General features: G+C 31.4%; 2 protein-coding genes across 2 annotated transcripts; both read left to right on the forward strand.

Moving 5' to 3' along the window:
* The first annotated feature begins 33 nt into the window (after positions 1-33).
* Positions 34-9,759, forward strand: LOC129217398 (flavin-containing monooxygenase 5-like). Its single transcript, XM_054851694.1, has 3 exons — positions 34-161; positions 2,523-3,161; positions 8,587-9,759. The coding sequence occupies exons 2-3, from the start codon at positions 2,526-2,528 to the stop codon at positions 9,544-9,546; spliced, it is 1,596 nt and encodes a 531-aa protein (XP_054707669.1). The 5' UTR covers positions 34-161; positions 2,523-2,525; the 3' UTR covers positions 9,547-9,759.
* A 3,682-nt stretch (positions 9,760-13,441) lies between these two features.
* LOC129217399 (flavin-containing monooxygenase 5-like) lies at positions 13,442-23,788 on the forward strand. Its single transcript, XM_054851695.1, has 3 exons — positions 13,442-13,498; positions 19,218-19,855; positions 22,195-23,788. The coding sequence occupies exons 2-3, from the start codon at positions 19,220-19,222 to the stop codon at positions 23,152-23,154; spliced, it is 1,596 nt and encodes a 531-aa protein (XP_054707670.1). The 5' UTR covers positions 13,442-13,498; positions 19,218-19,219; the 3' UTR covers positions 23,155-23,788.
* The last annotated feature ends 201 nt before the right edge of the window (positions 23,789-23,989 follow it).

Raw genomic sequence — 23,989 nt, forward strand, 5'->3', positions numbered from 1 at the left:
TATAGGAAAACAATACGAAAAACGTTGAAACAAGAAGAACGACAATGAATCTTAAAGCACTCGATTCCTTTTAAAACACTGGAGAGCTAGTTTTTAATACATTGTGTTTCAAACGATTCTTTGAATATATTATAACTTCATAATCTTCAAGTAAAATTCAGGTACGATATGCAATTTTTATGTAACATAAAATACCTTAAAACTACCCTTAAAGGCAAAATAAGTTTTTATTGTGCTACTATATTTCCTTCTTTTTTTTTTTAGAAAAGTAGTGAATTAGTTTTACTTGATAAGCATTTTCAAATCTCTCTTCAAAACTCTCGCATGAATATTTTTGGAGGAAAGTATGTAATACATTTTATTGATACTGCAACCTAAATTAATAAGGCATATTTGTTAAACTCTAGTCAGTTATCTTTTTAAAAACACATTTCACTACAAATCGTATTATGTATATGTTAGAATTAAAGTTTTTTAATTTTAAAATTTTTGAATTTATTTTTAGGACTCAGTTTTACTTTGTTTAACTTCAAAATAAAATTTAATTAAAATCTATGTACTAATAGTCCAACTGTGTTTTTGAAGAAATGTATCTGTAAATTTATTAAATCAGTGTATTTTTCCTCATGTATTTAGGGTGAATTTTTTTTGGTTCTTTTTTGTAGCGAAGCAACGTTTCATCTATTTTTTCCTCTTCAACTGTTATTGCTTAATATTCAGAAATTTGACAACTAACTTTTGCATTTGTTATTAGTTTATTATACAACTGTTTTTGACTTTCTCTCTGAATAATTAGTTATTATTATTTTTTTTTAATTTTATTTCATGCTTCTTATTTTTTATTTATGTTTGTTTTTATTTATTTATGTGTTTATGTTTTTGTTTATTTATTTATTTATGTTTTTATTTATTTATTATATTATAAATTTTAATCTTTATTTATTAATTTTTGAATTCATTGTTTTCATTTATATTTATTTATTTACTTATTTATTTATTTTGAAATATGATCAGAGAAATTCGCTCCTACCAATTATTTTACCATCTTAAGGTCTTTTTCCTTTTAACGCCGTCAAAAGACATTTTAAACAATTTTTTTCACGTAGGATTAAGAACATAAATGAGTACAAAAAGTGGATACATAGAAACACTAATCATGATAAAATACTTTTTTGCAAACTTCTAAATGTGAAATCGAATAATGGAAGTCTATGCGTGATAATTTTACAAAATCAACAAGGGGACATTTACCAAACTTAGCGTTCAGTGTAGTCATAAATTTTTGGATACTCTACACAACTCTTTTTTTAATCTACTCTTTAAGTAGTGACATTTTAAGCTTTCATTTCAAACGAGCATCGCAACGGTGGAAATCAGATTTTAACACCGACACCACACGATATATAGAAACAAACTTTGTCAACATTTAAATAGTTTTGATGCGCATCAGGGACGAAACAATCCTTTATTCAATCTGCCTGAAGTACTGATATGTGATGCGAACGAAAAGGGCTTTTTGACCAATAAAGATTCAATAGGAATTAGTTACCGGTTGGCGTATAAAGAGGATTTTCCACAGGTTGGTCAGGATCCTTCAACCCCGAGCTTTCGGAGCCTAGTTGATCCTTATAATTCTAACCACCACTGTACCTTCGATAAATTTCAGTTAGCTTTCGTACCAAAATTTACTGATCCTTGTACATTCGTTTTGGGTTCATTTTCGCTATATGTTAAAAGCGAGAAAGCGACAAGAATTTATTACTAAGGGAAATTGGATATAGTTAAGAATACGGAAAGTTGCGGTATGTTTTTTTTAGAAACAGTTTATCGATTTCCTGAATACGACGATTAAAAATATATATATACAATACATAATTTTTTCCTTTTCTCATTTTTTTCTGGATTAAAATTATTTTTGTAGAAGTATGAGTTAAGTTTACCATTTATCTTCCTTCAAATACATTTCTATCCATTTTAATCTCATACTTAGCACTGGCAGCTTTTTGCTCTAAAAAATAGTTACTTGTATGTCGTGAGGTTCCTTTTTTTTTTTTTTTGAGCAATCACGATTGCTAAATGCTTTCACTTGACCGTCCTTGATGTCCGGTTCCTTTTCAACCCCACCACCCTCTGCAAGCGCGACTCCTCCCGATAGCCGCTGATCCTGGTCGGTGAAGTCCATGTCCTAGACACACGCACGCTCATACACACTCACACACATACACACACGCGCCTTAACACACATACACACACGCCAACGTGCATACACAAAGGTCTACGCACACACGCAAGCCTACACATACACGACTATACACACGTAACCGTTCAAGAGGAGGGGGGGACCGTTTCTAGAAACAAGCGAGTGGGGTAGTAACCAATGAGTAGGGTTCTGTCGCAACTTGTGGTTGCGAAAAACATAATTTGAATTGAAAATTTCAGAATTCAAATTAAGTTTGAAATTCGAAAGTTTTTTTTTTTTTGAATTTAACGTTTTGAATTTAAAAGCATTTGTTACTTTGCAGGGGATGTCACAAAAGAAGAAGCGCGTTGCCGTAATTGGAGGTGGATATTGCGGCATAGTTTCAATCGCATCCCTCAAAGAAGAAGGTTTAGAGCCAGTGTGTTTTGAAAAGTCGAGCAATTTTGGAGGAACATGGTTTTATCGGGAAAAATCCACAAATGGACAAGCTTCAATTATGCCCACAACAATCATAAATCATAGTAAAGAAGTAGCAGCATTCAGCAATTTTCCCCCCAAAAAAGAATACAACAATTTCATGAGACATAGTGAAATATATCAGTACATAGCAGAGTACGTGAAACATAATGATGTTGAAAGACACATTCAATATAATATGGAAGTAATTGAACTGAGACGAACGGAAGATTTTGTTGACACAGGACGCTGGATTGTTTCGGCTAAAAACATTGTAACTGAACAGATTCACACTGATGTCTACGATGCTGTGATGGTATGCGTCGGTCATATCAACAGACCAAAAATGGCGCAGTTTCCAGGTCAAGAAAATTTTAAAGGAGAAATTATGCACACTCATAGTTTGAAAGGTGTGGAACGTTTCAAAGGAAAACGAATTGTTATTGTTGGCATTGGTTGCTCCGGTCTTGATGCTGCTGTTGAATTAAGCAGTGTTGCTAAACAAGTAAGTGGTCTTTGTGTATTATTTTTTTGCTATTTCTTAGTATAAACTGTGTTTTGTTTGAAGCTATGATATGATAGAACTTACATCCGAGTGCAAAATTTTGCTTACTTCTATTTCTCATACACTGTTAAAAAAAAGTCCTGAAATTTTACAGCAAAAGTTACTGGCATCCATGTTGCCAGTATCTTTTACCGTAAAATCCAATTTTACTGTAAATTTTTACGGTAGAATAAATGAGAGTTAAAAAACGCAAAATGGGATCCGCTGGTTTGATCTCGGGACCTTCAGCTAGCTGGCGGTTTTGCTGCCCACCATACGAGTTCGGGCACATCGAGTGAAGGGAAATATGCTCTTATCTGCTTCGCACTGTAAGTCACTTGGTAAGTAACTGTAAGTCACGTGGTATATCAATTGGCGATGCAATCGTTTATTTCTCTCAGTACAATTTACTGTAATTTTTTTATGCTCTGTAAACACTACATTTTACAGTAATATTTACCGTAAAAGTTTCCTGAATTTTTAACACAGTATGATTTGTGGTTAAAAGAAAAAAAAAAGCTTTTAATCAATGCATAGTCCGGCAAAAAATTTATTAAAATTTGTCAAACGCGGGAATAAAAATTCTAATTTAAAACAGCATAGATCTTTATGTTAAACATTTAATTATCAATAAAATGTTAAGCATAGGGAAAGTGCAAGGTGATTTTAAAACCGTTAGTGTATGTCTTCTTATCAGCAATTCCAACAACTAAAAAGCATTGCTAAAATCAAACTTAAAATTAATTAAAAGATTTAAATAAAAATGAAAACAATTAAATAACTACAAAGCAATAATGATAAGGCCATATATGTAAGTATAAATCAGTAGTTCAATCTCTAAATTTCAGCTCTAAGGAACATTACTAACAATAATAATAGATTTCTCTATTTATCGTATCATAAGTTTAATATTACTGACACTACTATATTTTAATACCGAGTCAACTGCCAACTTATTTTTTGTACCTCATTTATGACTACATACAGTAACGCTCAAAGCAAAATGAAAATTGTTCCATTAAAGGACGAACAAATTATGTAGCTAACAAATCTAAATAAGCATAGAAAATGAATAACCATTTTTTCACTTTAAAAAGAAAGTAATGCAATATTTTACACGATGTACCAGTAAATTAGTGTCTTAAAAATAAAATGAATTAAAACTGAGCTATCCTTTTTAACAATGGTTCATCCTTCAGAGGAAGTCCAAACAACCCCCTATCGTTTGACAACTGGTGAGGTTCTACAGATTAAAGGCGTCATTTTTTTCACTGTTTTTTATCTCTCATTTTAATTATTTCCTATTCCTTCTTTTTAAACTCAATTATACTGATAATAATAATAAGAAGAAGAGTAAGAAGAACAGCAATAATAATAATAATAATAATAATAATAATAATAATAATAATAATAATAATAATAATAATAGAGCACATAATTAAAAACAACAGCAAACATTACTGTCAACTGGGATTATTGGCCAACTTTAGGTACCGTTGGCTCAACAAATGAAAAATCAATCAGCACTGCTAGCAATGATTAACTCAAGTCAGTGTTGTCTTGACTAAGCAACATGGATAACGTCGACTTTCGCAGGAGATCGACCCGAAATATTTGGTCTTTCGTCAACGTTTTTTGTATGTACAGTTGTACATGAGGAGTAATTTATCAAAAGGTAAAATATCCACTTTTCAAAAAAAAATCGTTTTTTAGCATTTTCTATATCTTTCAGATGAACTTAATCAAATCCCCTAGTCTCTGGAATCAAAAGTGGGACACATCCATAGTTAATTAAAGGGCAAAGTTCGACTTTTCAATCAAAAGGTAACTAATCCGACCCCAACAATTTTTTTCAGGTTATTTTAAACTAAAGGGAGCATGTCTGAACTAAATCTGTAGAATGAAAACATTTTTTTTAAAAGAGCGCGCATCCGAAATCTCCGAATTTCTAATTGGTGTTCTTCGAAAGTGGACAAAATATCCGCTAGGTGACAGATGATTTTTTGTATGATTCATGGAAAAGACAAATTTTACTACCGTTAGAGTGCATTTAGTCTTCTTCATCAAATGTGTCATTAGATAAGCTTTTAAGACTGTGAAGACGATGGAAAATGTTTCGACGAAGAGGACACTGCTATAGATGTCTAGTTTGACCAACAAACGGATTTTCAGAAAATGGACTATTTTTTCCTCTTAGCAAATATACTGTACCTTTATTACCTTACAGTGTTTTAAAAATGAATTTTTTTTTCAGCGTTGAGAATTTTACCCAAACAAGTTAGTACAAATTATTCTGTGTGAAACTTTCGAATATTGTTTTTTTTTTTAAATCGGTGTCTCAGAGGAGAACTTCTTGCTTTTGTTACTATTTACCTTTGTTCTAATTTGCTACATCATTTGACAACCTTACTATAACATTTTATGAAAGAGTACAATCATGAACACCTATTAAGTAAAAAGCTATAAAAAAAAATCTTACTACGAAAAAAATACCACGAATGAAGTACATAAATGTATGATGATAAAACTTCAATTGTTCCATTAGGCTCATGAACACTTGATCTACTAATTTCAGGTTCAAGTACTTCGATATGAGGACCCGACGTAGTGACGCAATAGTTTTGATGAAGTTGGAGCTACCAACACTTGGGTTTTCGTTCAAAAAGGCACATCATCAAGTTTTTTAAACAAAAAGGCACATATCCCAAATTTGAATCATGATATATATTCCTGTTTTTTTTTTTTTTTTTTTTAATATAATAAAAACTATTTTTATGCTAGTTTAATTCGTTTTCTCACTTCCTGAACATTTTTGAAAAATGGATATGTTCCCTTTTGATAAATTACTCTTCACATGTTGATATTCATCGGTTAATGTATTTACTAGATTTCGAACTTTCCGGTAACGTATACATTTGAATACGTATACTAACAAATAAAAGATAATTATCTTATATGCCTACTAGCTGCGTTGCTCGGCTTTACCCGGTCTACCTTGAAAATAAAAATTGTGTCAAATGATGTATATTCAACAATTAAGTTTAAATAGCAGAAAAAAAATCATGAAAAGTTTCCCTTTCAAACAATAACAACCGAAGAAATTAAAATAAGAAAGATGGATTTAAAAAGCATTGTCATAGAAACACAAAATAAAATAAGTTTATGAAAAAAGTGAGAAAGATGGAAAGAAACAATAATTCAAAAAGGGTAACCGTGAAAACGCGAAAATAAAATGGTTAACAGCTTAAATGCAGATGTGATTTCTCGAACTTGTTTTAAAAAGACTTATAACTTCTTTTCCTTTGGAGATAGAAGCTTAGTTTTGCGACCATGGGTCGAGATGGATCTGAAGTAAAAAGTGTCGCTATTCCATTGGTGTCAAAAAGAAAACCGTAGGACAATTCCTTCGCTTTTTATTCATAGATTTAATGAAGAAATTAGGGCTTAAATTTCAGCTAAGCCTAAAAACACAATCGAACTAAAAACGCAAATAATTCCCGCCGTAGTTAAGTTAGAGCATTGAAATAAACTGCGCGGAAAATTCTACCCTTTCTAACGATATGTAATATTAATATGTGCAAGGAACTTTTCACCCCCAATTTTTGGGAATTTATGCGAAAATTATGCCTAAATTAAAATAAAAAAAAGAACTCTTCATCGATTTTTTTCGTACTGGTTTGCAAACCTTTTCGGTGCTAAATGAAAGAAACTGAAAATTTCGGCGAAATCGGTGGAATGGTTCTTGAGTTCTGTGCGTTCACACAAACAGACGGCTTTTGGAGACTTCATTTTATACAATGTAGAGATTTTAGTACTGACAATCTTTTTTCGTTAGTTGGGGCAAAGATACCCCAGTTGAAACTATCACTTATGATTTGAGAACTAAAAGGTCAGATTTCTGTAATCATTTTGAAGAGGTAAACTCAGTCACATAGAGGATAATTACTCTAAACTATCTCATATAGGTAAGTCAGTTATGTGTTGTCGCTAATTGTTAATAGTCCCTCAAATACATAATTCTCCCCTGTATCTAGTAATCAGATCTCACGTAGCTTCTTCAAACTACAATTGATGAGTGCAGTGAAATGGAATGTATACGTCACCGTGAAAGTTCGAAATCTGGTAAATGTTTACATTATCCGGTGAATATCAAGATGTACAATTGCACATACCAAGACTTCGACGAAAGACCGAATAATTCGGTTCGATCGCCGGCGAAAGTCGACATTCTCTAATTTGAGTGTATCATGGTGACATATATACATACATACAAATAACTTGACGTTTTTATTTGAATTCAATAGTGTAATTTAACAGTAATAAAGATTCAAAATTATCTGCGCAGTCACGGTACATTACAATAAAAAATTGAGTTTTCTACGCACAAAACATGAAACTCGGCTTTGGATTTTAATTTTGATTACTTATTAACCGAGCTTGCATAAATATTGACTCAATCAAGTTTCAAAAGTAAGGAATAAATAAAGAAGCTTTCTTAACGTAGGAAAAGGGTTAAAAACAGCATAATTAGATACACTGACAGCAACTTGTGCTCACTGCTGCTTTAACATATTACTTAATATGCATGGTATTGAAAATGCTATTGTACTATGTGTGGCTACAAATAGCGTATTCATTTCTTAAATTCATTTATTTTAAACTTCGCATTATTCTCAGAATAGGAAATTTTAAGCTGAAACTGAGAACTTTGTTTTATTAGCCTGAAATAATTTTGAAAATGCTACAATGCTGCTCAAAAATATTTTGAATACTCAGCCTGTTCAAATCAAATACTTTTCAGGATTTGAGCGCACCTGTTACTCATTTTCGCATTACTTAATCACATATTTCTGAGATTGATTATTCTAAGCATAATGCCTTACGCCAGTTCAAGTTTCAACGTTTACTCTGAAGAAAAAAGAAAAAAAGATCGATATATGACCAATAGCATACAATCAAAAAAGCACGCTTCTCAGACGCACAGAGGGGTTATTGAAAACTTTCTAACTGCATATTTTAAACCGTCGCACCATCTGAGACTAACAACCATTTTACAACGCTAACATATAACAAATCATGATCGGTTTATACTGCCGTGTGCAGGTATAGGGCAGTAATTGCAAATTTTTCATTTTTCATTTTTTTGTATTTTTGTCATCTATTCTACTTTAGCTTTATTGTAGAAGCTTGCTTATTTGGTTTCCACTGAAAAAAAGGCGCGAAAAAACGTCTTTTTCCAAGATTTCCCTATAGTTAATATTGAATCCGACATACATTTCTTCAAATATCTCGAAAATTCATTTCTGCAGATACTGTCGTTTACCTTCACATGGCAGTATATGTATTTGTAGTGCACTTATTTCTGACGTAATTATGTTTATTACAGGTGTACTTAAGCAGCAGAGCCGGGGCTTTTATCGTCAATCGGCTTGGACCAAACGGATTACCCATCGACTATGTCCTTTTCAGAAGATACCTAACATCCTTATTGGATCTCTTGCCGACAAATTTGTGCAGCTGGTACATAGAAACATTTTATCTCGATCGCCATTTTGACCACAGGTTGTATGCAATCAAGCCAAAGTATCACTTGCTGTCGAAAGATCCAATAATTAATGACCACATAGCGTCAAAACTGCTCTCTGGTGCAGTCATTCAGAAAGGAGATATTGAGCAGTTCACTGAAAATGGGGTAATTTTCAGTGGTGAGAACACTGTTACTGAAACTGATGTTGTTGTAATGGCTACTGGATACACATTCGAATTTCCTTTTATTGAAAATGGCGTTATTATAAAAGATGATGGAATCCTGAATTTGTACAAGTGCATATTTCCACCTCAGTTACAGAATTCTACTTTAGCAATGATTGGTTTTATTCTGCCATTTGGACCAGGTTGGCCTTTGGCGGAACTACAAACTAGGTATGCGGTAAGTGTTTTAGCTGGTAAAAACAAGCTTCCGAAAGAAGCTGAAATGATGGAAGACATCAAAAGACGACATCAGCAAAATTTACTTCGATACTCCCCAAGTGAAAAAATGAGCATTCGTGTTGATTTCGTCCAGTACATGGATGAAATTGCTCAAGAACTTGGAGCAAAACCCAATTTATGGAAACTTATGTTTACAGACTTCAGGTTGTTTTTAAGACTTGTGTTTGGCCCATGTCTCCCATATCAATATAGACTAGATGGACCTTACAAATGGGATGGGGCAAGAGAAGCTTTATTGACTAGTGATGAGCGATTGCATTGGCCACTTCAGCAGAAGAAAATAGAAAAGAAAGGCTTTTTTGAATCCTTAATTGAGTATGTGCTAAACTTAATACCCAAAAATATATTTCTTTAAAAAAAAAGGTTATAATAGAACAGGATTAAAGATTTCTTTCATTAAACTAAAATAAAATTTAAGCTAATTGTTGGTGAACTTTCAAATATTAAATTTCTGCCAAAAATATAAAAATATCCTGAATTACCTCGACTTTTAGTTTATCTCAAGCAGAATGCGCATTTTAATGCGCAAAATATTTTGTTATTCGTCGAAATAAAATTTTATTTTGTGTTTCGTGATTAATTTGTTTAGTATTATTTACTGACAGAATTTTTTTTGTTGCAGTATATATCGATTTTAAATCAAGAAATTTTCATTATATTTTCTTTATAGCCAACAAGCAGAAACACATCAAAACTCTTATTAAAAAAATTTAAGTAGCATGTTAATTGTTCTATGTAACATAATTATGTTTAAAATTGCGTTCTTATAACAATGCATTAGTATGCCATTAATATTTCACTGATGTTACTTTTCTCACATGATGCCATTACAAGACCAACAGACAAACATTAATGGTTTTAACCATCATAAAAATACTTAAGAACATTTTTATGAACATTTGTTCAACTAAAAGGAGAGTTTAAAAAGTAGCTTAGATTACAATTTTTGTTGTTGTTGCTGTTGTTTTAAATTTAATATTCGAGGAGTAAATTACTGAACAAGGGATGAACAAGATTTCAGTTTAGAATCATTATGAAATATATTATTAATTGCTTTTAATTACCTTCATACAAATAAATTACTAGTGATCTAATCTCTAGAAGTGTATCGTTCTAAACAGTAGAAGCTAATTTATTAATTTTTCGCATAAAAGTTTCAAATGCGAAACAAACATTGGAGACAAAACACACAGAAAAATTTTGCCCATTTTTTCTGAATTAATAAATAAATAAATGCAGTTTACTTTCTCAGAGAATTTATTTGGTGCATTCAAAGTTCTTTAGTATATTATTATTGTTGTCTTTTTTTGTGAAACATTCTTAATAAACTAATAAAAACTAAAATCTTTTAAGAAAACGTATGTTCTTGAAGGGGAAGTTTGAAAAAAAGTTTCAAGAAGTTAGGGGAAGGTTTCCGACAATGAGTCACATAACAGTTTTCGATTTTTTAAAAAGGAAATGCAACTCAAATTTCACGTTAGTTATAGGAACAATATCTCAGTATATTTCTCGTTTAATAATAACATTCAATTTCTTGATAAATATACCCAATAAAGAATGGAAATAAAAAATAAAAAATTTTGCATGTGGTCCATTCATGGCTACCGGTTGCTATGAATGGACCATCGAGTTTCCATCGATGGACCACTGTCTCAAACTAAAAAATCAATTCGCCACTTACAAACATTTATAACGGGTGATCAATAAACAGGACAAATAACAATAAGTTGTAGACAAAAAGATTTATTTTCTAAAATGCTTTATTTTCGAATAAAAGGAACATAAAAGAAACCCTAGCGCTTACACAACACACAGCTGTTGTCATCGCACCTCGTTCACCACTAGATATTTTCTCAACCTGTGAAAAACTCTTCTTAGCTAATATATTTTCCACCTTTTTTGAACTGTTGAGAATTTTGTTAAATCAATTTTGAAAGTTTTGTTCGACGCAAGATTGTACTCCAAAATGTTAAAAAACTTATTAACCATTTTATTCCTGAAACCAGAAGTCTCAAACTACCAGAGAATTATAGTACTAGCAGACTTTTTGTCTAAATTAAATCAGAGGGCCATTTTATTTTTCTCAGCTTCTTGAAAGGCAAATTCCCTCCATTTTTCGGAAGTCATTCCAAAAACGTCTTCTCTAGCTTCAAAATATGATTCACTATATTCCTATTTCGGAGGGCTTATCTCCAAAATTTCTAATAAGTAACTAAGGTAACAACAAACATGTTTTTTCTTCCATGCGACTGTTTAAAGTTGCTTTCAGGATTCTATATTGTCGGCAAACTTCGTTAAGGTCCATACCACTATTTCTATAAGCTACTGTAGCACGTTACATGCTCTCACTGGTCTACTGGCCATATTTTACTAATTTTTGCATTTTTCGGGAACAGCAAAAGTAATTGAAACTGACTCCCAGAATTAATTTGTATATTTTACACTGAGAGATCTTTCGAATGATCAAGGAAGTCATTCAGGTTCGGAACTTTTAAAACATAAGAGAAAAAAAAAACATTTTGTCGAAAACTTTTGCGAATTATATGTAGCTTAAGGGATGCGCCGATAAACAAATAGGTTGATTAACGATTAATCGGCTGTTCATAATCGATAGATTAATCTTCAGGGCTAATTAATGATAATGATAAATTTTAATGCCACCATTTCTCCATCTTTTTTCATATAATATTTCAAAATTTCATTTAGGTTCGGGGAGTAAATTTTGATATTATTGTAAATGAAGTCAAAACATAAACTCGTTAGACATAAAAAAAAAAAAAAAAAAAAAAACACTAGACTTTTTCAACTGCCAAAACACTGCGAATTTCCTGAGAATATGAGAGACAAGTTTGGAATATTTTAATTCAGAAAAATTGTTAAAGTGCACCAAAATGGGCTCCAAACGTGCTCTGTTAAAAAGAAAGTGCACTCAAATGCTCTCCAAATCAGTTTCGAATGTGTCAAGTTCTAAATTTAAATTTGGGAACACACTTGAGTACAGATTTGGGGCACATTTGAGTACACCTGGAGGGGACATTTGAGTACAGATGGATGGGAATTTTGAGTACAGATGGAGGGAACATTTTAGTACAAATGGAGGGCTCAATTAAGAACAGATTGGGAACCCAAAGGGGCAGACTTGTGAAATATATCCCTTTTTTTTCGAACAAATATAAATTCATCAGATTTTTTTAGTTTTCAGTTAATTGAATCTTTGAAAACTAGAATTTTTTCAACAATGAATCACTATCGGTTAGTGTCACGGATGCCGTTAAAAAGAATAGTCTTTCTTGTTTGAAGAATATCCATTGTCCGGCAGTGGTTAACTGCTGCCTCTTAAGATTACTGTGAACTAAACAGAAAAACTTACTGGCATCAAATGAGTATTCCTAAAATGCTTTCAAAAGCGTCCCAAATAGGGTGCTGCAAAGTGTTTTAAAGAACGGAACATGCGTCAGCTCTCACAAAATGTTCTCAAATATGTTCCCAAGAGGGTTTGAAAAGTGCCAAACAAAATAAATGTTCCGAAAAGTGTTTTGAGAAGTGTTTTGTAAGCTGTTCCGGAAAGTGTGCTTCCAAGTGTTCTAAAAGGGAGACAATTGTCAGTCACAGCAAAAAGATTCGCAGGGATATTTTTAGACTTGATTATTTAATTATGTTTAAGGTGAAGAAAAAAAAAACATTTATTTTAGTATAACAAGCCCATATTGTTGCTCCCATGGTTTCTCTTCCTTCAAGAATGAGAGTGATGATTCTAGCATGCAATACTTAATGAGTGACATACAATTTACGAATCATTAACGTTACATGATTTATTTAAGTATTTGGGTAATAATATCGGTTAAACACAAATAAAAGAAAATTGCTAAGACTTGTATTTAAGAATGTATTTCATAATCGATGTCATCTTTATTAGACTTTTTGTTTAAGTATTTATTAATAACAAAAAAAAAAAAAAAAAAACCTCTACAAATTTGTGATTTCAAGTGAAGTTAAATAACCTACCTGCTATTTAATTTTTAAAAGCTCCTGTATTTCCTTAGCAAATACATAAAATAAAAAAAATCATCTCATATCTGTCGTTTTTTTCTGGCAAAATACACATAATTTGAAAAAATGATATTCAGAAGATAAGAAACGAGATAATACGAATTGTTTGATAAAAGGAATAAATTTCTAGAACAAGATTTCTCTTATCATAATTTATTTATGTGATATAGATTAAAAAGGTTAAAATTATTTTACCATCGAAAGCTATGTTATGAGAAAGCATTTCTATCTATAGCACAATTGCAAGATAAAAACAGGTAAGATCAAAGATTTTATACTATCCCCCGCTGGAACCTATAATAATATTGCTTACTTCCATTTTTTTCTCTATTTTAATTTAATATTATTAATGACCAAATTAAGCAAAAATTACAAAATAATAAAATGGTGTTTAAATTTGCAATGCTTACCTTTCAGTTTTTTCTAGCTGATCTGCTGGTACCAGTGTTAACCTGGCTTGTTAACTTTAATTATCTCAAGAGGTTTTACCTTAAATACAATTTTTTATGAAATGAAATCAAACTTTTTCTGTGAATAAAAGTAAATACGTTTTTCTTTTTAAACTGTCGAAGTCTACTGCTATCTAAGCATTACTACTTTCATTAAATAATGTCTTCATTTTTTCCACTATGTGAAATGCATCTCATTACTTTACATCAGTGTGCCACACCTACGGCCCTTGAAACTGATCCGTGTTTCCCATTGCTTTACTTAATGTTACAAAACGCAAAGCACGATTAATGACAATGTTTCAAATTTGGAGCCAAAGATTCAGAAAGTGTCAACTGAAAAACAGACACATTTAATAAAAGAAGTGTAGTAATCACAACAACAATTATTGTATTTTAATTTTCTTTCCTTTTCCATACTTTCCATGTTATTTAGAAAAAAATTTAATTTTCTGAAATTTCATACGTTTTGTGGCCCGCGAGAATCATTTTAATATGAAGTCCGGCTCTCAGGTAGAAAAAGATTTGGCACCACTGCTTTTTATGTATGTCATTATTATGTGCTCATAAAAAAAATGTCTTTGCACAGCATACTCGGAAATTCAAAATGCTTAACTTCAGATTGCTTAGAATTTTTTTAATGATTACTTTCTAAAATATGCTAACTTAAAGCTGCGTATTTAAAAAAGGCTTTTTATTACCATTACGGAAATAAAATTAATTAAAATATAGAGCTCAGGGAAACCGACCAGTTACAGGAGTTTTAAATTAGCAATGTTTAAATACATGTATCTAATTACAGTTTAAAAATTTTTTCAAAAGAAATTTATAAAAGTAAATTAATATTTCACATAAAACTATCATTTTGGCTGCTAAAGATAAATTTTTCATTTTTTGGGATTTTTTTAAACTATTACATTAGGCTACATCTTGAACTAGTTGACTATAATTTGCATTTTTGAGAAGGTATTAAAAGGTTCCTCCACAAAAAAAATGAGACTCCTTATTAAAAATGCATTATCAATCCTTAAAACTTACCATGCGATACAATTAATGTTTAATGTGCAATACAATTACTACTTGCCAGTTTAAAAGTTTTACTATTGTGCTATAAAAAAGCTTTTCGGAATGCTTCAATTAAAAAGAACATAAAATGAGATTTTTGAAAGGTAGACCGACCAGTGAATGAACCCTTAAGCGAATTTTCATTTTCCAAAAATTCATAGCATCGTTAAAAATTTTAGTATTTGCCACATGACAATAAAGAAACAATAAATGATGTAGGTTGTTATTTAAAAAGACTTGTGAGAACATTATGGTTTTGCATTAAAGCTTTTTGAGGTGTTGAAGTTAAAAAAGTGCACCGATCCAGTGTATAAACACCCCAAACATTGGACAATTTCAGCATTGTCGAATCATTTTTTTTCTGTAAAAGTTAAAGGGAGTTACTACTGTCAAATCATTTTTTACAAAGCTTTTAAAAACGAATATTTTCACAAAATGTACGAGGTGTTCATTTACTGGGTAGTATTCATTCACTGATCGGTGTTCTCTAATAAACAGTTGAACAAAAGCAATAATGTACACGAGGTACGAAACATAAGTTCGGGGACAAGTTGTAAAACCTTACCCTGAGCAGTTCGCATCACCAAAGAGCATCCACCTTCAAAATAGTCACCTTGAGTGACTACGTAGGGGAATGCGAGACAAAGTGAAATAGCTAAGATGACTGAACTTTTTCAAAATGAACAAAATGGAAATTTGTATTAAAATTGCAATACATAAAGTAAAATCATTGTGCTTTATGATAAAACTTGAATTGAAACAGTATTTTTAATTTTTTGGCAGAAGATTTTCATTTCCAAAAAAAAGTTTTTTTTTCCCTCATGTCAAAGTAAAAATAAAATATTTTTCGAATTAGGTATTTTCTATTCGATTATAAAAAATATTTTTTATCAAGTAACTCAGTAAGTAAACGAATGAATGAATAAATGAAAATGTAATGAAACAATAAACGAACAACTAAATATAATTAATATATGAAGAAAAATGAGTGAGTAAAGGAGTCAATGAATAAGGAAATAAGTTAATGAATGAATAAATATAATTGAATTACTAAATGACATAAGTGGTTTAGTGAATGATTTAATGAGTAAACGAAATAAACTGTTTCACTTTGCTCCATCCGCTTTGCCTCGCATGTACTTGACTAATTGTAAAAATAATTTAAAACACAAATAAGTTTAATATTAACCCCGGGAGTGCTTCCAAAAGTTATACGAACGTTGGCAGAAGTTCATAGTCGCTGAAGATGACTATATTGAAGGTGGACGTTTTTGGTAAGGTTTTATAACACTTCTACCCACAATTTTAGATCGTACTGCGTATTTCATTACAAACACACTCTTTGCGAAAATATCCTGAGATTTAAAAATGACACATATAAGTATATTGTATCTGTATTCTGTCAAAAATATAATGTTATGCACATCATTGCAAAAAACTACCTTAAGTATTTGCGAAGATATGCGTGCATAAACTTAAACGTAGGGGAGGCTACTGTACCCACGGACAAAATTTACTTACCAATTTTCGCTGACCTCCGTAAATGGATAATCGATCGGTAAAATTGAATGGCAGAATTTGCAACTTATCATCTAATGAGGCAATTAACCTTTTTTTTCCGTGGGTACAACACTCCGTTGACCCCATGGACAGTAGTCTTTGTATCCATGGACGTATTCAAAAAAAAAATTATAAATAGGTTTGAGAAACTCAATACATTTTCATATGCCATTTTATATTTTAAAAATACTTCCAACACCCGTTGAAAGAAACAGTGAACAAAAAGTCCAACAGAAATCAAACTCCGAAAATTTACCGAATACCTAAGGTTTTTTTTTTTCTTCCTTTTTTAGTTATCTTTAATTTTAACATCAGTGAACCCTTTAAGAAATATACTACTCTTGAGAGAGTATATTATGTTTTTAAACAAAAAAAAACTAGATACATGACTAATATGGCTCTCTATGCACCTATATAATTACTTCAATTTATACGAAAATGGAAACCTTTAACGAAATTAACCCATAACAAAAAACGCAGTTCAGTCAACCCTACAAAAACCCAGAAAAGTCGACTTCAAAAGGGAAACAACTGGGATTGACGGTCTGGAGATCCTAGAACAGGTGGAGGAAACTTCAACTCTATATCCTCAAGCCCTTCTTCCAATTCATTGGAATCATCATCATTGTTGAAAGTAAATTTCTGACGTTGACGATATGGCATCATTTTGACGTACTTCACATTGTATGAAGACTCGGTTGGGAGGTTGTGACTCAAGGACACTAAAGGTTGCCGTTCGAGGGTACACATAGTTATGTGTCCTTGGGTACAAAGGTACGCCATTTTGGTTTTGCAATCCAGTCACATTTACAGGACAATAGTTTCATGACATTAAAATTCAGAAACAGCACCTTGAAAACATAGGGAAACGTGATACCTACATCGGTAGTGAATAACACAATCCACTAAGTGGGGAAAAATATAATTGTACATGTTTTTTTTAACTTAGATACTATTTACTAAAACCGAAAAATTGTGCTTAGTTCTTGCTCGTTCGTTTGATGAAGTTGAAATATCCTGAGATACTGGAGAGGGTTGAGACACACATGATGACCCCCCCCCCCCATCCGATCTCGTTCGAAATACCAGGAATTTCCCGATAAACATCCGTGGGCACAGCAGTTTCCCCTATAGAGCAGTTATTTGTAGAATGACTTTTAAATATTAAGATTTTGGACGGAAAATAATCTGAACTTAAACGACTTAAAGGATTTAGTGAACTTGTTATCCTGGTTTACACAAAGGTTCTACTGTTACAGTATCGAATTTAACAGGTCCAAAAAAATCCAAAGGAATGTGTTGATATTTATTCTATCAAAAGGCACAATATGTTTAAAAGTGCATTATCATTACTGCTAGCAGCCATTTATTTTAAATAACTGTGAAACTCCCAGTAGTTGACGAAAATAGTAGTTCAAACTGCACAATAGTTGGCAATGTAATAGCAGTAGTTTTTTATTTTAAAAAGTAAATTTATAATAGAAAATTTAAATATGTTTACAAATAATAAACCTTTACTTAAATTTTCTTGTTTTCTTTTCAGCTAATTCTTAGCTGATATTTTGGTCTGCCTATGTTTCTCTTTTTAATTTTTTCTTTTTGTATAAGTGCCAACTATTAGTGCAATATTAGTTGCTGTTGGTTTTACCTTACTTTTTTCAAACTTTTTCAGTATTTCAACTGTTAAAAACTTTTATTGAAAGTAGCAATGCTTTATTTATGTAAGCAATATTACCACTTTTTGCAAATTGTATGAGTAAATAGTTTTATTGGAAATATCGGGAGATAATCATTACTTCTAAAGAGATTGAACTGCGCATGTTTTATGTATTTTTTTAAACCCTAAGAGCTTTAGTGTTAATGCTTTAACTTCAAATGTGGAAAATGTTTACTAACTTCATTTTTATTAGTTTTCAAAAAATTATAAAATTTACTTACATGAAAAAATGTTGCAAATGTTAACAAGATTAATGAAGCAACTTTTAGTACTAGCTGGTGAAAAAATTTTATTCGTACTAAAATGAGCTGCTATCTTAAAAAGTACAATAATAATGTACACTAACTTAACCTTTCTCTCATACAAGAAAAATAACAAATGCTTGACATGGAAAAAAATATAACAGGAAGCATCTGCAGAACATGTTACAGACTTAAAAACTCAGTAAAAAATCGAGAAACAAAACTCTGTTTCGTGCTTAATTAGTTGTAATACACATTAATGAGATCAATAACGAGATTAATGAGGTTACTGCCTCAAGGTTCATCGATAAGAAACTTGGAACTCTACTAATAGGACTAATTTCAAATGGAAAACTGAAAACTGTTCCCTTCTTTTTACCGAAGATAGTTTTTCAACGCATTAAATCCCTAAAAATTTGTAGTGTTATATCATAGCAACTGATATTGCATTACAGAACATTTTTTAACGAGTGCTTGACAAAACTAAAAATTATGAGTAAAGTTTAAATGTGCATAAAATAACTTGCAAAATTGGATCCAAATGGAAATATGAAAATGAAAAATTAAATCTAATCTTTAAAAAGAAACATAAAATTCCTTTTGAATATATGTGTATACCTAAAAAGCCTCAATGTGAGAAAGGCTATGTACATAGCATTTATTATAATAGTTAAGCAAAAATGCTGACTTCCTTGTGTGAAAAAACCTAAAATCAACTCTACCCCATGAAACAATTCATGTCTAGAAATTTAAGATACAATGAGGATACTTTTTATCGATTGTTGTACAACAAAAAATGTTATACGAGCTAAGAAAATCTGGAATAGAAACCGATAGAAAAGTAATTAAATCACAAATATTGAGATAGATTTCTAACCTAAGAAGTCATGTTTCATAACTAACAGTTGTGTAAAATTATTTTTTTTTTTATTTTTCTTTATAGAAATGGCACCAATCACAAAGCGCATCGCTGTGATTGGAGGAGGTTTCTCGGGTGTATCTTCAATTTCAATGGTTAAAGATGAAGGTATGGAGCCAGTTTGCTTTGAAAAGTTAGACGCTTTGGGTGGAACTTGGTATTATCGAGAGGAATCAGAAGTTGGTGTTGCTTCAATTATGCCAACTACTGTCATCAACCACAGTAAAGAAATGGGAGCTTTCAGCAATTTTCCTCCAAGAAAAGAATTCAACAACTACATGAAGCACACTGAAATATATGAATACTTAAAGGAATACGTAAAATGTAAAGATTTAGAGAGGTATATCCGTTACAATATGGAAGTGGTAAAAGTGAGGAAATCCGAAGATTACAAAACAACTGGACGTTGGAGTGTAACAGCAAGAAATAGGTTAACGGGAGAGGAGGAAACTGATATATTTGATGGTGTCATGGTATGCATTGGTCATATAAATAATCCATATATCCCAGTCTTTCCTGGTCAATCTGATTTCAAAGGAGAGATCTTACATACTCATAGTCTGAAAGGCGTAGAACGTTACAAAGACAAACGAGTGGTAGTTGTTGGGATTGGTTGTTCGGCACTTGATGCTGCTGTGGAAATAAGCAGAGTTGCAAAACAAGTAAGTCCTATATTATATATATTTACTATTTCGAAGTAAAAAATTTTTATAAGTGGGCTTTGAAATTCTGATCGGCAAATTTTTGTGTGACGGAAGTGACGAATGTTAGTGTGTGAAAAGTCGCACATGCACTTTTTACGCGTTTTTTTATTTCTCGTTGTTCATGGTGAAGTGTACTGCATTGAGTACAGCTGTTGGTTATTAACAGAACATCCATTGAAAGACGCGTGTATAACCAACGCATTTCACTTTTTTCGCCATTTAAATATACAATGTTGTCGTGAATAGGTTTGAAACGTCTTTGGTTGGACCCTATCCGGGATCCGATGCATTCAACGCTTAGCGCTCTGTCAATTGAGCCATGGTAATTGTCAGTCTGACTGCGCTGTGTGGCAATATTAGCATGTGTACGAAAATCGCGTTGAAAAAAGACTGGTGTCTAAAATTCAGATATTTAGTTTGATTCACTGTTTCAGTTGATAAAAGGAGAACGTTCATTTGTTCTCATTTAAAATAAGTTAGGTATGAAGTTTGAGTTTTTAATGGGAAATATGTCCCGATGTACAATGTTTTCTTTTAAGAAAATAGTTACATTTCTAGATTTGCTGAAAGTGCATTTTACTCAACTTTTCATCAGTTATTTTTACGACATAGCAACCAAAGGCAGTCGTAAAACGCATTTTCAAGTATTTTCGAAACAGTTTAGATCCATAGCGCTTTTGGAACCGAAATGGATTATAGACAGAGGTTGGCCTGTCCTCTGCAGGGAATGTAGGAGGAATCGTCTCATCGAGTTTATCAAAATGACAGGCAATGCAATCCTATCCCCTATTTAGTGCCTTCCTGTAACACAAAGTTTCACTTCGATTGTGTGTTTTTATCGACACACTGCAGTTCTTTTTTTTTTTTCGAGCACTGATATAAGTTTTAATTTTGAATTAAATTTCTTTGTCCCAACAAGAAAAAAATGTTATATCTGTAAATAGTCTTAGAAATGAAATGTTTGTAAATCAAATCATCAATGTTAATACAGTAATACAAATGTTTTAAACATTATGCTATTTCTAAGTGAACACAGTATACAGTAACATACACACATTTGCATGCGGAATACGAAAATTGTCAGTTTCTTCGCTTTTTTTTCCTCTTCATTTTAGCTCCCCTGTAAGATGTAATGAGATAATTTAACAATAAGAAAAGGAGTCAACTGAAATTGTGCCCCTTAACATTTTAGGGTTTCAAAACTAATATGAAATCTACCTCCTTAATTGTGATTGCATTATTTGAAGCAGCAAGAAAAAAAATGGATCCAATTAAATACGACGGATTTAAAAATATATGAATCTTAAAACAGCATTAATAGATCTTTGGTGACATTGTCTGACTAGGAGTGTGAGCTCATATAAATCTTAAATCAATGTTTATGGATCTCTAGTGATGCAAATGAAAAAAATGTCCCATTCAAATACTACAAATTTTATTTAGTAAAATAAAAACAATTCTTTGCTTTCATGTACATTTTAAGTTACTATTTCCTCGAAATTTCAATTTTTAAACGTACCGGATCTCATAATAATCTGCTACAATTAAACATTTATTTTTGATTGAAAAAAATAATGCCAAAATAAAAAAAAATCCGTTTAAGTTTGTGCGTATGTACCAAGTACAGACCGTAAGTAAGCAAAGATAATTAGTTTAAAAACATATGAATACAGATTGGGAAATTAGGACTTTATTAGGGAGGAATAATGAAGCATTTAAAAAAGGTTAGAAATACCCTTAAAACAACCAACCCTGTTTCAGTTGCAATCCAGAAACTAGCGACTTATGCTCTCTTCTATGTAAAAAAAATAATAACAATAATATAAATGCTACAAGTTGTGACAATGCTATTTTCTAAGAGGCATTTTTGAATTTATGCTCTGTTTCAGCATCAGTAAATTTGCTTGCATTTATTTTTCTTTAAAAAGGGTTCAAATGATATATGCCCAAACTTTTAGGTATATTCCTTAAGTTTGGATTTAAAAGAAGTTCAATATTCTTGAAAACATTATATTATTGCACAGCACGATGATTTAAGAAAATTTAAAGAAGGAATAAGCTTTTTATGAAAATACAGAAAAGTAGTTAGTAAAAAAAAAACTTAGCTTGGGGTCAAAAAGACCCTTAGACATAGCATGTATCGTTAAGTTTTTCTGTGTATTCTTTCTTTCTTTTTTTTTTTTTTTTTTGTCGTAAACCATTATTTAAAATATACCAATGATTTTGTGTTTTCCTATTGCTTTAGATTTCTTTTATTTTTGAAATAATTTTACAGCAAACTGAACATGTTTTTGCAGGTATACCTGAGTAGCAGATCTGGTGCTTTTGTGATCAACCGCGTAGGCCCTAGCGGATATCCCATTGACTACATCATGTTTAGAAGATACTTGACTACATTTTTAGATATTTTACCAACAAACCTATGCAGTTGGTATGTAGAAACATTTTATCTGGACCGCCATTTCGACCACAGATTGTATGCTATAAAACCGAAATATCACCTTCTTTCCAAAGATCCAATGGTTAATGACCACATAGCGGCGAAACTTCTGTCTGGAGCAGTAAAACAAACAGGAGACATTGGTTGCTTTACAGAAAATGGAGTCATATTTCGAGATGAAAGCACAGAAACGAAAGCAGATGTCATAGTAATGGCTACTGGATACACATATGACTTTCCTTTTCTTGAAAACGGAACAGTAGTTAATGAAAATGGAATTATAAATTTGTACAAATGTATGTATCCGCCACAATTGCCGCATCCTACTTTATCAATCATTGGCTTCTTCCTACCTTATGGGCCCAGTTGGCCCATCATTGAACTACAAAGCAGATTGGCTGCTAGTATTCTTGCTGGTAAAAACAAACTTCCATCTGAAAACGAAATGATTAAAGAGATAAAGAGACGGCATTGCGAAAATGAGAAGAGATATACTCCAAGTGAAAAAATGACCCTCCGTGTCGATTTCTCTCAGTTTATGGACGAACTAGCGAACGAACTTGGGGTAAAACCAAATTTCTGGAGACTGTTATTTACAGACCCCAAATTGTTTTTGAGACTGGTGTTCGGTCCTTGCCTTTCATATCAGTATAGATTAGAAGGCCCGCATAAATGGGAAGGTGCTAGAGAAGCTATAATGACCAGTGATGAACGAATACACTGGCCCCTTCAAAAAAGAAAAATAACAAAGAAAGGAATTTTTGACTACATAATTGAATATATTGTAAATCTCATACCAACGAATATATATCTGTAGCAACAAAAATATGTAGTAATGATAGTTGAAAACTTAAACAGGATCAATATTTTAGTTTAAGGCCATCTCAGTTTTTCAGAAGACAATATGGTTGTATATAAAAAAATGTATTGGTTTTTAAATATTCATTTTTAAAATTTTAGAGCTCTTAATTTTAACAGAGATAACATAACTACTAGGTTGAATACGTTCAGCTATTCTTTAACAGCTTTTGAGATTATTACTTATTAACTTTTGAAATCAAGAAGTTCATAGGGAAACGACCAAATAGGCCTTTGAATGACTCATTTAATAAAATAAGATTAAGATCTGACAATAACAAGTTAAGTGTTTTTCAATTATTAAACTGAATTATTAAAATTATATTAAACTTTAAAAATTCAGTTTATTTTTCTAAACTGAATTTTAATAAGCTGAAAAAAAATTTAGAAATTTATTATTACAATTAATTTATTAAACTGAAAGAAAAAATATAGAATATGACTTTGTTATTGGGAATTTTGATTACAACTTTTAATGTTTTTATTTAACAAATCAAATGTATGCATACTTCAAATATTAGTAAAAGGCAATGGTGCGATTTTGCCAAATGGGTGTCATTTTATTTCTTGTATTGTTTATACATGAAGTTTTGTTCTGCAATTAAAATTAAAAAAGATTGAATATAAAAGATTGTTTGTGTAATGTTTTATTTTGAATGAGTTTCAGCTAGATTTATGCCTTTTTATTTTCCAACAAGACCAGCGCAAACTATGTGTCCAATACTTACCATTTTACCATAGAAAACGCTATCTGAAGGTAAAAACACCCTTACACATTCGTTCGTTTGGCTTCT

The sequence above is a fragment of the Uloborus diversus genome, chromosome 2 (genome assembly GCF_026930045.1).
Source record: "Uloborus diversus isolate 005 chromosome 2, Udiv.v.3.1, whole genome shotgun sequence".
NCBI lineage: Eukaryota > Metazoa > Arthropoda > Arachnida > Araneae > Uloboridae > Uloborus > Uloborus diversus.